Source organism: Marmota monax, unplaced genomic scaffold, assembly GCF_021218885.2.
Source record: "Marmota monax isolate L192 unplaced genomic scaffold, Marmota_monax_Labrador192_F-V1.1 WCK01_AAM20220418_F8-fsc00005, whole genome shotgun sequence".
Classification (NCBI taxonomy): domain Eukaryota; kingdom Metazoa; phylum Chordata; class Mammalia; order Rodentia; family Sciuridae; genus Marmota; species Marmota monax.
Window position 1 is genome coordinate 15,683,521 of NW_026692254.1, and position 17,979 is coordinate 15,701,499.

Below are 17,979 nucleotides of genomic sequence, written 5' to 3' on the forward strand. Positions count from 1 at the left end.
CCTCAGTCATCCCAATTAGGAATCTACCCTGAAGATAAATTTCTAACAGTACAAAAATACATATGTACAAGGCTAGTCAATGATAGCAGCAAAATACTAGAAATAATAAGAAGTGCCTGTTCATGGTTTAGTAAACCACAGTATGTCTGCATCACAGAGTACTATGCAGGTATAAGAAAGAATGGCAAGGATTTCTGTAAACTGAATGCTTTGCAGAGTCATTTCCAGATATGCTGTCAAGTGAAAACAGCAAAGCTGATGATTTGTGCAAAAGACAAACAGGAAGGATTATACCAGAAAGTAGAAAGACTGATTGTCAATGTAGGGTTGGTGGGAGAAATGGGGGATGAAAATGGAATGGTGAGAAGAGTGACATTTCTTTGAGAAGCTCTGCACAGCTCTCTTAGAAATGTTTCAGATATCATTCATATACCTGCACCTGCAAATAACTGAAACCAACTATGATAAGGAGAGTGTAACAAAATAAAAACACCAACAGATGAGCTTACCTGTATTACAAATAAATAACCACCACACTGAAGGAAATTGGGAATTAAAAGTAACCATGGAAAACATTCTCTTGCCTGGATAGTGTAAGGCCAAAAGTAAACAAAACACCAACATGTTCTGTAGTTAATAAATGTGTGTTCCTCACACAGGTATGGGTTGGCGATTCTGAAAGGACTTTATGTGTATACTAGAACTCAACAAATAAATAGATTGTTGTTAACTAGAGCTGGGTTTCTTACCATAAAAGAAAGGCATTATAAATAAGGAAAGGCAAGGAGGGTACACTAACCCTGTAGTGAATGGGAATCTGAAGAGACTCGTGAAATGCTAATATATCTCTCTGTGAGTGAGCATACCACATTCATTTCCAGGCTGTGTTTGCAGAGAGGGCCTAAAAGCAGTAAGATCTTAATAAATCAATGAGCACATTTAGAGCCCAGATCTTGGTTTCTAAATATTGTTCTCTAATTAAAGAAACCAGGAGTCCTTGAAGAAGTGGTTGACCCAGCACTGGGAGAGGGAAAATACAAGATGAGTGAGGAACATCTTATGGTGTCAAAGGGGTGGGAGGCAAGTGTGTCCAAAGAATACAGGAGTTACCTGATGGAGCTATGAATGGCCAAAGCTGAAGCAATCTGAAGCAATCTGAGGAACAAAAAATGACAGTACAAGATTATAACCCATATAATAAATATCCATGAGTCCATATATAATCAAATTAAATAAGCAGGGAGAAAGGATAGCTGTTCCTTAAAAGAATCCCAATTAATAAATGTAAAAGAAAACAGGCAACTACCATATTAACAACAGTTGTAGACAAAATGCTTAAGTGGGTGAAAATCTGAGGAAAGCTTGCATAGTCTCAAAGTATCTCTGAGGTATTTAGCAATAACAAAGGGAAAGATAGTAACTTTACAGTGGAGAAACCTGGTAGAAAGCACCTACCCAGACAATGAAGGTCATCATTGCCTGTAATAAGACATATCAAAATTATTCTATCATTTCTGTGATATTCTTGCCCAAATCCACAACCTTATTCTGATTATGAGAAGACATCAGACAAGTTCACAACTAAGTGGTACAGTGATACTCCGGACTCTTGCGAGCCACTGGACAAAACGGACAGGGGCAGGTTGTTGTCCTCCAGCTGGTGCAGGGCTGCAAATGAAAATTACTTTCTTAGATGGTGCCACTTAGGCACAGGATCAGCTTGAAAACAGGATATAGCATAGAGCAAGGCCCCCATGGGAGCTGACTAGGAGCTCACAGTGAATTGATTTTAAGTAGCTGCAGCTGTGATTATTTTTAGTCACAGGACTCAACCAGCTTTCAAAACCTGCTAACAAGAACTCCACTATAGCCAGCAAATAAAACCAGCACAAAAATTTAGCTTTTAACTTAATTCAACACCACGACTCTGTTCAGCTGCAAGGAGCCAGCTGAGAAGACACATGAGAAAAAGACATTTTCTACTGCAAACTTAGATAATTTTTCCATTTTCTAGCTGAATCATATCCATGAAAGATGACCACTGATGAATACCTAACAGCATAATGGAATAAACAGCATCACTTTTAAAAATGAAACTCCAAAGTTAACCTGACTTCTGTTGCCTCTCAGTCAGTATGGTGTACGTATTTTGGGCAAATCATTTCAACCCCTCACCCCAACCTTTAAAGATAAATGGGGACTAAGATTAAGTGCTAACAATATCCATTCCCTCAACACACTTGGGATATTTTCTGTGAATAGTTATTGGAGCTAGAATGGATTTCACTGGTTTGCATCAATGAATAGCCATATCAGAACAGCCAAGCTGATGCAAAGGAGGGACCAGCTGGCTGGCTGCTTCCTAAGCCTCTAGTGGGTCCTGGGACAGTTTTCCTGACCATGTCTCAATGTAAGGCAAGGGGACCTGCAGGTGAAAAAGATCCTTATGAAAGTAAGGCAAATGAAAGAGCTTTTGAGGAAGGGGATGCCTGGTAGCAAAGCCAGCGCCTTATTGTTCCCCAGGCAAACATGACAGAGTCTAGATGTACAGTAAGAGCCAGTCCATCTTTACTGGAGTGAGTTCAGGAGACAAATAGTTCACAACAACCTCTATCAATGTCTTAACCATTTGATAAAAAGTTCACTATAATATTTATTGTATAATGAAGAAAAACAACACATTCAGGGAAATTGAGATTAACTTATTTTTCTTAAAAGGTTCATCTCAAGGATGGCAACAAAGTCCAGCTTGTGCCGCCAAACGGTTTTACATGATCAAACCGTGTACAGCTTCTTGTGTGAACTGTTGACTACAAACATTTACCAAATACATAAATCTCTTTTAAAAAAGCCATTTTAAATATAGCAAAGCAGTGTCTTCTTGCACAGCAAAGTGAAGAGTTTCTACAGAGAAATAAAAGTTTTACATTTGTAAAATCTTTTTCACATTCTAATCATCTAGCTTTTTATGATCCAATGCCAGGAGTTTTCAGGTTCCTTATTTACTATGTATTTCTTGTGCGCATGATGGTTAATACAGAAATTATGTTAATGCATTATTAATTGTCCTTACAGTTAAAATGGCAAAATATGTATTGTTCTTTTAGAACAAACCCCTGATTTAGTCTATAACACAATGGACATAATTAGGGCTCAAAAGATGGAGTTTTGGTTGGGACCATCTGTGTAAATACAATGGTGACTTTCAGTCTCAGTGCAGTACCAGAGTACTGAAGGAAGTACAGCTGTTGGGAACTTCCTTTAACCAGTGCAATTTAAGCTTTTTTTGTTTTTGTTTTTTAGTAATAAAATATGTCTTCTGAAGGGACAAAATCGTCCTGTGACAGTGTCTTATACAAAACACGTGAGTCTAAAAGGGTAAGAAAAGTTGGTTTCAAAACAACACCATTAGTGTCTTCCCCACTCTAGTTGTTTTCTGCCAAGAGATGTGGATGTGATGTGTTCACATATGGGTGTCTGGGTGAGGCATGTCTGTTAAGTCCATATGCTCCATATCATACTGGGCGTATGGGAAAAATATTAACAGTCAAATATTCAGTTCCTGAAAACAGAATACATTGTTACTTGGTCAATGTAATTTAAATACAAACTCCGAGCCTTGTGTAATATTATTTTAGAAAACAGTAGTTGTACTGATTATAAACCTGCATAGAAAGAAAGACTATTGAGATACAGTCAGAAAAGCCATCTCATAAGGCACACAAGAAAATAGACAGTAAATGTGAATGTGTTAACTCCTATTCCAATATACAGCAGAAGTTCATGAACATGCATAAATAATAACAAAAGGATCACTTAACACTTTCAAAGCTATAAATGGTTTACAAAGTGGTAAGGATTATCTTGGAAATTCAGTATTGGGGGACTGTCTTGTTTCTATCAGGTGTGACCTTATGAAGAAATGTGCCTGTATGTAGTTCGGTAAATTAAGTACACTTTAAAAGAAAAACTAATCCTTTCTGAATAAGAGCCAAATGCCTAACTGAAATGAAAAGAGGAGACAGCACATCATCCTCCCTTTTTGGCTTCTACCAAAATTTACTACCAAACTGCCATTAAAGTAGAATCTCCATTCCTCGGCCTGTGAATGACAATGCCACAGGCTTATCCTGTACCTAATACCTATGTGTCAGTCAGGAAATCTGGCTGATGATTTGTCACAAATAGCTGATGAGGGAAATGTCAAAAGGAACTTAATTGGGGGGAAAAACAAAATATAAGTAAAAATTGTAGATAGCTGCTCAGTATTAAAATATAAAACAGCAGCGATTTTAAAACCCTTCTGTTGAGTTTCTCAGAACAAGGAGTATCTAAAAATTTATAATAAAAGATATATAGGACTTTGAATTTTGTTCATGGCACGAGCCCAGTAAACGGATGAACTTTGCTATCACTGATGAGTTGTCTTCTTGTAAGAATAAGGCCTTGTTGAAAATTCAAGCTGAGGGTGGCACTAATTTCAATCAGGACAGCAAGAGTCATGCCAAGGATCTGCACCATAAGAGAACTGCTCCCCCACACCAGAGTGTCATTTCAATGCACAGAACAGTTGGTAATGGTAGTATATTTTGTAACTAGCTGCATCATTCTATTTTTAGAGGGTCAAGGAAAAAAGATCCCGTTCCTCACAAATATTTTTCTCTAATCATTTACCACTTATAAAACCTCTGTGCTCATCTACTATTTTGCCATTTTCTCTAATATTAGTTAAATTAGGTCATCTTGTCTACTGTACTTTTTTCCTCACAAAAGGCAAGTTTTAAATAATGCCTTATAAAATCTGTTACAGCACATTTTATATTTATGCAGGATGAACTTAACACCAATTTTTTTGCCACTTTGCTATTTATATACACATATAAAATATATAATGATGCTCACCCCATACAGCACAAAGATTACAATGTAACATCACACATTCACCACCAGTGAGGGGATAAACCCCTTTATACAATCCTCTGAAAAAACTGGGCTAATAATTAAAATCCAAAGTACAGTATATTTAACAAAATAGTAAATATTAAACAGTGAATACTCTACTTAATAAGGACTTCGCCTTTCCCCCCAAAATTGGCGGCAATCCACAAAAATATACTTTTTAATCTGGTGACCATACAATACATAGGTACTTACATCAAATGTGATAATATATTTAAGATGCTATATACACAAAGAGTTTGGCTCAACTTTTAATTTATATATAGATAATAAGTGTTCATGGCTTTTTTTTTCCAAGGTTCTGCTTGCAAGATATTTTTGTTTGTTTTTTTCCCCTCTTAAAATAAATCTAAAAAGTTAAAACAAGATAAAGCTATTTTCTAAAAACAAACAAACAAAAAAGAACAAAAAGAAAGTTACAACATACAGCTTTGGCTTATATAAATAATTCATAGCAGAATGTGTTCAAAAGTAGTGAATATAATTTTATATATAGTCATCAATTCATAAGGGTGTTTTCTTTCATATAAAATATACATGAGCTAAAATCAGTTTATTTTTAAAGATATGAATGTAAAAAGAAACTTCTGATGTATTCCAATTATAACTTAATATATTAATTTTATTTTGTTAATGTTCTATATTTCTAGGATAGTATTTTCTGAATATCTCATGCGTATTTTCTACCCTCTCTTTTTTATTACCTAAAGATCACTTCTTTGACCCGATACATTTTTGCGCGTGCAAAACAGTTATGTGTGGGGGCTTTTTTGTTTTTTTTTTTTGTTTGTTTTTTAATATCAACAGCCCTTTCCCATGCACCCATTTGCAACAGAGACCCATGCCAGGTTGGGTAATTAATATAAATGACATTTTATGTACAGTATTGCTTTCTTGGTTCCTGCTTTTCTACTGCTCTGTTCTACAAAGCATTTTTTTCTGAAGTAACTACAGTCACCGCACAGTTAAATAAAACAAGTAGGGGGCCCTCTAGGTTTCTGCAAGCTAGTGTGGGAGAATTATATATGAGTACACATTTCTTTGCAAAAACTGGTTATCTTACGAAACAAGTAGTCCAAGGAAGTGCCAGACTGGTCTGTGCCTACAGGGTGCTTTGTCTGCCATGGGACACACATCTGCAGACCTACAAGAGTTTGCAGGTTAAGTGCCTGATTCTGTGTATGCAACACACACCCACACATACACACACTCACACCCACATACATATATATGCAAAGGAATATATATGTATGTATGTACATATAAATATATTTAACTCATGTCCTTATTTACCAATTTAGATATGTAGGGCAGTTCACTGCAGTAACACAAAGTACAAGCATGAGCCTGGAAGCCTTAGGTCACCCAAGCATCCATTCTCATGCGCTTTACAGAAGGGCTTTCTCTGTCCTCAGTGTTTGGGGGTCGGCCAAGCACAATTGGAGAATGGAAGTCACCCCGTGGATCTTCTCGGTCACTGCCATCATAAGAGCTGCTTGAGCTGCTCAGACTGTCCACAGGGGAGCGCCCCATTTCCTGCCGGGGCTGGGGCTGTGGGGGTTGTGGTGGCTGCTGCTGTGGTGGCTGCTGCTGCTGGAAGCCTGATGGGGTCATTCGGTCCCGGGGAGGTGAAATCGGTTCTGATTTAATGTTGATGTTTTGGTTGGTATTAATGGATAAATTTGAACCCTGAGTTAACTGCCCTCCAGCACTGAGGGGAAAAAAAAAAAAGAGAGAAGTGAGATGGTTTGTGAGAGTATCAGCATAACTCACAAAATGACACTGAAGACAATGACTGAATGAAACAACCCAAGGTCTGAAATCCTGTCAGAATTCCCCAAGGCTGGTTTTGGTCATCTCCTTTAGTATATGGTACAAAAAGAAATCACATCTCTCCAGGAAGAAAGAAATAGTACATTGGGTTCTTAACGTTTCTCACTTCTACTATCTACCACTGTGGTATTTTTGCAGCTGAAGTTTGCAAAACAATTTCAGTGTCTAATGTTGTGTGTGGTCCAAAAAGATAGAGGAACATGGCACACTAAATTCTATTCGATGCCTCATCTTCCTTGGTATCTTTTCTACTCTGGCCCTGGGATAGCACAACATCTCATCTCTTCCACAACTCTGAGATGTAAATCATATCATTTTTATTTTCCAGAAAAGAAAACAGTCTTAGAAAGGCTGATGAACTCACTCAGATTGGTACAAGAGGGTGTATAAAGACTTTTCCTCACATCTGTATTTCTTTTCTATTTGCTTTCCCAGGCTTTTTTTGTTTGTTCTGATTTTTGTTTTTTGAGATGGTGTCTTTCTGTGTTGCCCAGGCTGGCCCCAAACCCCTGGGCTCAAGTAATCCTCCTGCCTCATCTTCCTTTGTAGTTAGGACTACAGGTGTGTACTGCCACACCCAGCTTCAGGGCTGTTTTTAGTGTTTTAGTTTAGGATTAGGTCTGAGGGCCAGTTGTGGAGGGGAAAAAAAATTCCCTAAGATACTCCACTCCTTTTCCTGTGATTTAGTTCTCAAGATGATTACTGATAACAATATGTTTGTGGACTTCTTTCAGATCTCAGGAGGAATGGGTTTCCTGGGCTCAGGTCCTCTGGGCACTTTCTGAAAGGAGGTTAGTAGGCTAGGGTACGTATAGTCTCTACTGCTCTGAACAGGTGTGAGGTAGCCAACAGGGTAGGCTGTTCTCCTCCACCTGCTTAATGGGCGTACTTGTCATGCTAAATCTACCAAGCCCTGTTCCTTCTCCCTACTACTCAAGGAGTCTCATCTCTTCTGGGCACGAGACTGACACTTCTTCACATTTATCTTCACACTCAGTTCATAAGAAATGTTCTCTTTGTGAATGAGGTAGGGTATGTACATTGGGAGATCACTCACATAAATCTTATGGAGTCTAATGCATATATGGGCTACCCAGCCCTGTTTTTCTTCCCCCAAGATTCAGGAAGAAAGCTAAAGACACAACTCATCTTCCTCTTCTCCAGCCATCAAAGCAAAAAGAGGGAAAGGCGTTATGTAAGCTCAAATGCCTTCAAGCTGCCTTCCTTAAGCAGTGGAATCAGAGGCAGATGTTGGGAAGCAGGATGGGAGTAGGCAGCTGACTCATCAATCAGCAGGTAGAAAGGGGTACATGTGGTGGCATCTGTGCCTTGAAATCCCCTTGGGTACCAGCTGATTTACCTCAGAGTGTCTGAAAAGAAAAGCCTTGCTCCCTGAATCCTTTCAAGGAATGCCTATGCTTTGCTTCATATCCAAACTATTGTCTAGAGCATGTTAAGAAAATATTTTCTCCCAACATTTCTGTCCACCTAAAAAAGAACCACTGTAGGATTATTCACATGAGAGTCTACAGAGTAAAAGACTTTAACTGACACAAAAAGAGTGTTTGCAGGCCAGGCGTAAAAGTTCAGGGAAGATTTCCAGTACTCACACAAGAGAGCTGAGGGCTGCTTGTCCTAGATGGTGCTGCTGCCAGGCTGACACCTGCCCCAAAGACAGCATTCCAGGGGAGTTGAAACCTTGCAGGGCTGACAGATCTGCACTGGTCAGTGAGTAATCTACAAAGGAAGACAAGATTGCTATGCTGGACTATTCCTATATAATTGTTATTTAAAATAAATATACCTGCCACTACCCTTTGGAACAAAGAGAAACTCTGAGCTCTCCCATATTGAATCTGGATCAGCAACTCTTGATGAAGGACAAAGAACAGGAAAGACATAGAATCCCTGCTCATGGTTGTCAAGCTTAGTGTCACAGACATTAAATGCATCATCATATAATTAGTGCATTTGTTTAAAGTACCAGGAATGTCACAGTTCCCTCACTACATGCAAAATCATCTCAAATTCATAAAAAAAAAACTTTTCTTGTTACAAGAATATAATATATAGCTCATTTTATATGAATGTTTCCATCATAATTACTGTGACCAAAACTTAGGACATTAGTTATTACTCACATGAAGAGTTATTTTAGTCCATTATAAACACTTGTTTTTTCCATTTAGTTCTACAGAGAGGTGGCAAACACTTCTACTTTTAACTTCTTTCTCATGTCTCAAGAGAGGGATTTTAAAAAGTTGGTCTTTCTAGTGAATTAACATTTTTTAAAAAGGAACTGAGCTGAGGTGCTCAGATTTATGGTAGAACCAATACTTGTTCTATATGCTCTCAGACTGTCTCAGCCATCCCCACAGAGGCTGCAGGGAAGGGAGCTTGGCACACTGATGCCTGCCCCAGTGACCCTCTAGTCCACAGTTCTCTTTTGAACCGCCAGCCCTTCCAATGACTCACTTGACTTGTCTTCTTGGATGCTTCTTCAAACACCTCAAATTTGACATGGCTCAAGTTTTTCTCTAATACCTTCTCTTCCTTTTATGCTCCATACCTTGTTAAATGGCACTAATATACACCTAGAGGTTTATGCCAGAAACCTGTGGGTGTTATCCTTGCTGCTTCTCTTCTCTCTTAAACCCACCATCAACCACCAAGTCTGGTCAATTGCTATCTACTGTATCTAGGCCTGTCCAGATTTCACTGTCTTTACTGTCACCACTCTAATCCAAATCCCCAGTAACCATTACTGGGTCACTCTACTAGTCTTGTGTGGTTACCTGGCATTCATTTTGCCCCGATGGACACTGTAGACAAAGTGATTTTTTTAAAACAACAAATATGATCATGACATGCCTTTACTTAAAAAATTTTATGGGCTGGGGATGTGGCTCAAGCGGTAGCACGCTTGCCTGGCATGTGTGCGGCCCGGGTTTGATCCTCAGCACCACATACAAACAAAGATGTTGTGTCCGCCAATAACTAAAAAAAAAAATAAATATTTTAAAAAAATTCTCTCTCTCTCTCTCTCAAAAAAAAAAAAAAAAAAATTATGGTTTCCCAACACTCTTAAGACAATGTCCAAAACCTACAACATAGCCAACAAATCCCTACTTACCCCTCTAGGCTCTACTCTTGTCAGCTAGCCCTCTACTCCCTTCTTCTGAGATCATTCTCCTTGGCCTGCTTGGCTGAGTCCTGCATACTTTTTCATGTTCTAGTTAAAAGGTGGCCCCTCACACAACTAGAACAGATCTTTCCTAGAGCTGCTTGCCTTGTGTCTTTCTATGCTGACAGACCCTAAATTCCATAGTTGACTCTGGTATTTTCAGTACCTGGCAAAGTATATGCTACACAACAAACAATAAGTACCCACAGAGTGTTTGCAAAGTGTAAGTCTTGAAGCTGGGAGTGATATTATTGATGGGTATGAGGATGTCTCTGTAGAATTCCTTTGCACAGAACTGTTTTTGCATTTATTTCAAAAAATTGCTCATTTATTTATCCCTTAACCTACTGTATGACTTGGGTTTGACACTAAATATGTATAAAAAGATACAAGATAGAATAAACAAGATAAAATATGGATAAGTGTTTAAAAAGGCAAATAGATATATAAGTTAAAGATAATACAGTAATGTTAGGATAATTATTCTGAGAAAGAGAGCAAAGATAAAGTCAGTCAAAAGATGGAATGAGACTAAAGCAGAGTGACAGATGGTTTTAAGGAGAAATGACTCATTTTTATACACTGTTAATCCCTGTGAGACTTTAGAGTGTGTATGTGTGAGTATATATTCAATATTTAAGAATATTTATTATATGTAAAATATATATGTATATGAATTCTTTCTAACTTATTGGCATTTCTAAAAATAAGTACAGTGGAATCTCTAAGTATACTAAAAAACCTGTAATGAAATGCTCAATAAACTGCAAAATCTAACTTTGACACGCAGTCCCAGTCCAAGTTTCACCTTCTCAGCTAACACTTCCCTGGGCATCTAGCCTCTTGAGCTCTCTCTTCCTGTATTTTCTCAACCTTGGAGTATTAACTAGAAACCACAAAAACTCGGGACTTCCCCTTCATGGTTATCAGCTTAGGTTGTCCCCTTTCCTTATCTAGAATAAACTTGAGAGAGAAGATATAGAATTTGTCACATGGCATCTCTCATATAACAAGTGATTAATGTAATGAAACATAATTTCTATGAATGCTCAATCCCTGGCTTTAATCTGGAACCTGTTCTGTGCAAGACATACATAATTTGCTATAATTTACAGACACTAGGTTGGATTTTAGTTGATAGATTTCCTTCCACCCCCCACCCCATACTGACTGTTGAAAGGTAATGGACATTTCTACAAAGCTTTTTAACAAAACCTCTAAAAGATGTTTATTTTAATAAAACTAGTACTGCAAATTAAAGCAGCATTTAAATGTATCAATTGTTCTGCCTCCAGACAGCAGGATGAAAGCAGGGCATCAAAGTGTTTTACCCTGAAGTCTAAAATTAGATGATCTTTACCACAGTCTACTTATGAAAATCATAAAAGAATAACTTTCATGCATTGCAGTCTCTGGATAAGGGGGCAAGGTGTAATTTACTGCCTGCCTTCCTTCTAAACAACAGGTGTTTGGCTCAGCTGGGGAGAAAGTAACACTAGGTGCACTTTCTCCCCTCCTTAAAATAGCAAATCTAAATGAAACCTGCTGCAGACCAGGTTTTCCATATAGCTTGCCTGGCTAAAAGCACCCTTCCCATCACTGTGATATTCTTGAACTTTTCTAACAGACTCCCAAATTAGGGTATTTTAAGATGAAATGTCCAAATAAACACAAATGAGTGAAAAGCTCCTCTCAGTGGCTGTGAGGAGAAATGATAAATGACCTTGTTTTGCCCCTTAGGCACAAATGACACAGACCAAACTAGTGGTTACAGGCTTGCAGGCCACAGCTAAGCACCTGCCACATCCCCCCAAAGCAGTTTAACAGCATGAAGGCAAACATCTAATTTTAAAAGTCTGGAAGCTAGAGATTCTGTAGCAAGAAACTACATAAAAAATATCTGGGCAAAGGTGGCTATTACCTGCTCCTTGGCTGGATGCTTACCACATTTTCATAATAGCTCTTTGTTTTTTTTGTTTTTGTTTTTGTTTTTTTTTTTTTGTCAGAGGCAAGTAAAAATTCACATTGGAGAAATAAAATAATTTATTCAGCTCATTTTACTATCAATGTATTTTCTGTGACTTTTTCAAGACTAGCATTTTTAAAACAATATCAAAATCTGAATCTAAAAAAGCAGGGATAAATTTATTTCAGCATATATACTTTTTAAAAAATCACAAGCACACGTGGATCACAAAACAAAGAAATAAAAGCAAAGAAAAGGCACAGAAACTCACCAGTGTTGTAGGCTGTTGGCATTGCTGAGTACACAAGTCCCTGTGGAGGCAAGCTTGGGGTTGTCACAGACACAACTGGGGTAGCAAGAGGTTGAGTGGCTTGAGAACTGCTTATCCTCTGGGTATTCTGTGAGAGATGAGAAAAAAAAAAGTGTTATTATGTGGTATTTATGTTCATACTTCATATTTTAAAAATAACTTTCAATTTAAATGTGACACTTTTCACAATTTTATCTGAATGTTATTTTCTAAAGCAGTGATGATATGAAAACCTTAAGGATACTAATGGGAGTAACTATATATTTAATTTTAAATGACCTATTTTTACATTAATTATTCACCTTCTCTCTCCAGTTTATTAATGCCAGAGGCATATCCTTAAAATAGAAACTTACCTTATGGGTGATAACACATTAATATGTTAGCATAATGAGAACCTGATGTCATTACAGACACTGTCAGGTTACCCAAAGTGAAATGTGTTGATTTTAAGCAGCTGATGATAGCAAAAGTCATTTGTATATTAAAAATTATAAGTTCATGAGTACAGGGATCAAAAATACTTTTCTTTATAGCATTTACATTTGATGTATGGTTTGAAGACATGGCTTTCTAAGTGCATCTTTCCTTCCAACTGATCCTGCAGATGACCTATTTTTTAACAGCAGATTCAGATATTTACCTCTTCAGTTTGCTAAAAGGAGATGCTCTGAGTAGAAAGTTTTTAAAGAACTGGGTTGTGAATGGAGCAATATTAAATGATTGCTGACTGCTTCTACATAGTATTTTATCTACATTGGGAATGAACAAAAAAATTAACTATTAAATAATCAAGTTAGTTTAAGGTTATTGTCTTCTATGGATAGGAGTATGATAGCATTAGCTTCTCCCCACTGTGACTTAAAGTAATATTTTTCTGAAATCAAGGATGAGAGGAACAGAATTTAGACTCCACATTGTTACTATGTGGGAGGCCAAAGCACAACTTCAACTTATGTTTTTTATAAATGAAGTTATAATATGGCATTTGTTATTTAGGGTCTAAATCATACCAGCAAATGTATAATTCAGTGTCTTTAGATTCTAAAGGATCAGAATGTTATTTGGTTTTGTCTATCACTATTTTCAGAAAGACACATAAGTTGCAGGCCTTTGGCTAAATCTAGGTATGTGAAAAAATGATCATTTGATAAAGCTCTAGATCTCAGTTAATCTCTTTTTAGTTTATAGTTTTTATCCTAAGTTAGAAGATATCAGGATGGCCACACTGTGTGTGGATGTACTGTCTGAGTGTTGGTCCTATATTTACCACATCGTAAGACTGGATTAATCATTTAACTACTCTGAGCCTCTAATTTTGTCACACAGGAGTAAAGCAATCTTTGTCTGACTTTTGCCTTGCAAATGCTATTGTGACAATCAAATGAAGCAATCTTAGAAGTGCTTTGGGAACTGAAGTACTACAGGCATGTTAGACAGTATCTTTAAATTATCCCAGAAATCCCCTATAATCAATCTTCTACACAGTGTTGATTTTTAAAAAAAGGACGAATATATTTATCTCTCCCGTCCAACTATTCTACTAAAGCTGTCATGAGGTAAAGCTGTTCTAGAATTGCAAGGCTTCTAAAGGACCTCTGTAGCCTGGTTCTCACCAGCTAAAGTCCTTAGTACAGGTCCAGAGTCAAAGTCACCCATGATAATATTATAGAGCTCAAACCAATTTGAACAACTTTCTAATTCTAACAGATTATATTTCTGACTGTTTTGACTTTGACATATAAAACTCTAAATTTTGAATTAAGTTTTAAGAGTCTGAATTTGCTTAAGTTTTAAAGAACATGAATGCCTATTGACATTTTTTGGTCATGTCTTTTTGTCTTACATTTCATGATTTCTATATTTTAAAGCCTTTGGAAGTTCATTTCTGAGATTCTGTAATTATATGTGCACTTATTTAAGGAAGGTGGAAAGTTAATGTATGACAATCGGGAATATATTTTAGTCTTGGCATCAAATTAGTATTTTAGGTTTTTGAGACGGGGACATACTTTGGACTTAATTTGTTCTCTAATATTTGGTCTGTAAGCCAAATGAGATGAAAGAATACAGTATGAGGGGTATGGTATGGGCTACCTCATCACTCTATGGTTTTATCTCTATGGCAATCTCCTGACATGATTTCAAAGGCAGGGGATAACAATAACCTTGCCATATATTGTTTCTATCCATCAAAGCTCTTTATCTCAATGGGATTTGATTCTGAGTAAATGACCTTCACAACCACTAGAGGGCAACATAGTGCTAGATAATTCATGGAAGCATTTAGGACACTGTCATAAGTGTAAACAGGTCTAATTTAAGATGAATTATTTATGTTTGAATTGTAACTTTTACTTGCTAATAAGTATTAAATCAATAAGTATTTCACCAAAAGATATTCATAATATAACCTAACATCACATTCACAACAAACTTGGGTTTCACTTAACCTACACAAAAACAAATCCAAAACTGTGAGTGATCACAATGCTAAATAAAGAACGATCTCATTTTAAGGACTGAGCATAGACAACCTTATTTAAAAAGAAAACAAACTGCAAAACACAAGAGCATGCATAAACATGTAATAACAAATGCAAACAAAACCAAATGATGCCTTTACCCCATGCTCTCATGCACTCTTAACCCCTATCCATGCTAAGAATTGAACACTTTCAAGTTTTTATTTCCCTTTAATCAGAGACAACTAATCAGCAGCTGACTTTGAATGCATATGATTACTTCTGTGTAGTTTGGGATTTAGGTCCCAAAGAAGAAACAAATCAACTGCAAGTTATTTTTATTTAAGTTTATTATCTAGAGGAAAAGCCAAGATAAAACATTTGTTTTTTTTTGGGGGGGGGGTAAGATAATAGCTGTTTTTAAGAATAGAGTATCTTCTGATAGAAAAGTAAATTTGTGTATGTTTAATTACAGATATTCCTTTTAGTAAACAGGGAACCCCCTTGTGGTTTAGATCCTCTCACGCAGGATGAAATAATTCCAACTCTGAAAAAGGTGACCTCACCAAAAATGATGTAATCTTTTTGAAAGAAAGAGAAATAACACAAGACTGTGTGTTACAATCTGAGGAACTCTGAGGGTGAAGTCATTTTCTAAAAATATTTTTAATAATTTGGAGAGCTATATAAGGCATTTTGTATCTTTCCTTTAAAAATGTTTAACACTGTCCTGTGCTCATGGACAGCTGGTTTTTAAAAGCTCTATTCAATGTTCCCTCCAACCAATAAAATGAGTCAACATATACAATTTTAAATAGAAAAAACCAGAGTCTATAGTACTAGCAGATTGCTTTTGTGGTTCAAAGTGTTTGAATAGTGTTTTAATAAAAAGAAAAATATCTGTGTAACAAAGGAACATTGGTTAGATAAAAAACATTTAAGAGAATTAGTACTTTCTACATTTTTTTCAACTCCCTTCAAGCAGAAACCCGCACTCACCAACTCCAATTCCTCTTCCTCCGACTGTACTCAGCACATAAGAGGGATAAGAGAGTTAACTAAGACCAACGGCACTCAAAACAAAGTATTACTTTAGAAAAACACAGACACTAGAAGTTGTCTGTAATTCTCCAGAGATGATTACATACACAACAAATAAAAATACAAATTACTTGTTGTCTCTATACTTGAGTTCATTTTTCAAAAGACTAGAAAATTCTTTTAAATTCTCTAGGGACCGGATTTAAAGCACCCCCACCCCACTGCCATCTCAGTCTGCTCTTATGTTGGCCTCTCTTACAAATGACCACACTCCTGTGACATTTAAAAAGGTTGCTAATTGTGACAGCAGTCTACATTTGGAACTCTGAAGAATATACTTACATCTGAATCCTCCTATTACTACCCCACCTGGTCACACATGTCTATCTATCTCCTGCTAGAGTCTGTGCTCCCTGGTAGGCAGAAATTATGGTGTGCTTTACTTTCCATAGTAGCTAACATGATGTTATGAAACAACAGGATCTCAAATATTTGTTAATAAATTTAACAGATTTTTATGCTTATCATTTGCAAGTAATAGTGTACATGTGAACAAAATAATTGTAGTGGAGAAAAACTCTGTGTGTGTGTGTGTGTATGAAAATCAGCCTGGAGAAGAAATGAACTGATATAAGCTATGAATAGGAAAGAAACAAATGAAACATATGTGTTCCTTTTCTTCTAAACATTTATAAAATATTAATATGCTTGAAGCAGTTTACTCATTATTTTCTTCTCATTTTACTTGAATTGTCAACCAATTCTCTCTCAATCTGTAAAAAAGTGTCCTTGAGCATTACTGATACATGAAGCCCTAATCTTGAAGCAGGTTTCTCTGCAAATGAATGGGATGAAATAGGAAAGAGGCTGATTATTTACTCTGCAAAACAATCATGTGGCCTGTAATTACTACTTCAAATGTGAGTAAAATACTTTTCAGCTACTTTGTCATACATAATCATTATGCATCTCCAACTACGAGATACAGACCAAAACACTATCAAACACTATGGCTCTGTGTGTGTGTGTGTGTGTGTGTAAAATATGTAGTTTTCACTTTAACCTTCAGGGATAAAGGGGTAAATAGTTTTGTGGCAAGTTTTGTAGTTCTCTGTAGAAATGCTTCATAATTTCTTTTTCACTGAAACAGCTGCTGTGGCGCATGTCTATAATCCCAGAGCTCAGAAGGCTGAGGCAAGAGGATCACAAGTTCAAAGCCAGCCTCAGCAACTTAGTGAGGCACTAAGCAGCTTAGAGAGATGCTGTCTCAAAATAAAAAATAAAAACAAGCTGGGGATGTGGCTCAGTGATTAAGTGCCTCTGAGTTTAATGCCTGATAGGGAAAAATAACAAACAAAACCCAGAAATAATTTTATTAAGCAGTTTCTCAAAGTCTAAATGTAGTTTCATCTTTAAACTTTTCAGTTTACTAATAATTCTTGTAAACACATTTCTGTGCCTTAAGTGAAACCTTTTTTAAAATTTTGTATTTCTGAAAGATAGTAAGTAGTAGGTACTGCATGACCAGTTTCTTCTGAAAGGTGAGCCAAATGGCCATCCTAAATGCCATTCCTTGCCCCCAGTGGCTCCTTTTGTGGACATATTTATTTGTTATGTCTATATGTATGTTGAATATTTTATTCTAAAATAATTTTAGAATTAGGGAGCAAAGAGAGTTCCCTTCAGACACCTCACTCAACATCTTCCAAGGTTAATATTCCAAAGAAACACAATGCAATTGTTGAAACTAATGTTAAAAAGACAGCACTATTTAAAGCTTTGAATTTTACTTGGATTTCACCATTTTTTTTTTTTTTTTTACCTATGACCTTTTTCTGACCCTGGATCAGACCTTGGATCCCACATGCTTTTAGTTATGTATTCTTAGTCTCAATCTGTTCTGTAATAGTTCCTTAGTATTTCCTTGTTTTTTTTTTTTCATGACCTTGAACTTCTGGAGAATACTATTCAGTTATCCTGTAGAATGTCTCTGAACAAGGTTGTCTTATACTTATTCATTGTTAAAAGACACAGACTAATAGAAGAATACCACGGAGATATATGACCTTCTTATTCTTAGCACACCATATTGGAAAGCATGTGTCTTTTTGTCTCATTACCAGTGAAGTTAGCATTGATCCTCTACTTAACATGGTAGCTTCTTTCAGGATTCTCCAGTATTAAATCACTATTTTTCCTTTGTAAGAAACAAATATTTATT

At 36.6% G+C, this 17,979-nt stretch overlaps 1 protein-coding gene across 11 annotated transcripts in view; it reads right to left on the reverse strand.

Moving 5' to 3' along the window:
• Positions 1-2,546: 2,546 nt before the first annotated feature.
• Positions 2,547-17,979, reverse strand: part of Mef2a (myocyte enhancer factor 2A) — a 154,532-nt gene continuing 139,099 nt past the window's right edge. For 8 of the 11 annotated variants that reach the window (XM_058576830.1, XM_058576832.1, XM_058576833.1 and 5 more), the window contains 4 exons: positions 15,717-15,740; positions 12,214-12,340; positions 8,403-8,529; positions 2,547-6,670 (listed from right to left, as the gene is read on the reverse strand). In XM_058576830.1, coding sequence (XP_058432813.1) covers positions 6,316-6,670; positions 8,403-8,529; positions 12,214-12,340; positions 15,717-15,740 — 633 coding nt within the window. In that variant the 3' untranslated portion in view covers positions 2,547-6,315. The remainder of the gene's footprint in view (positions 6,671-8,402; positions 8,530-12,213; positions 12,341-15,716; positions 15,741-17,979) is intronic. The other 3 variants (XM_058576835.1, XM_046436121.2, XM_046436131.2) reach the window with 1 other exon arrangement.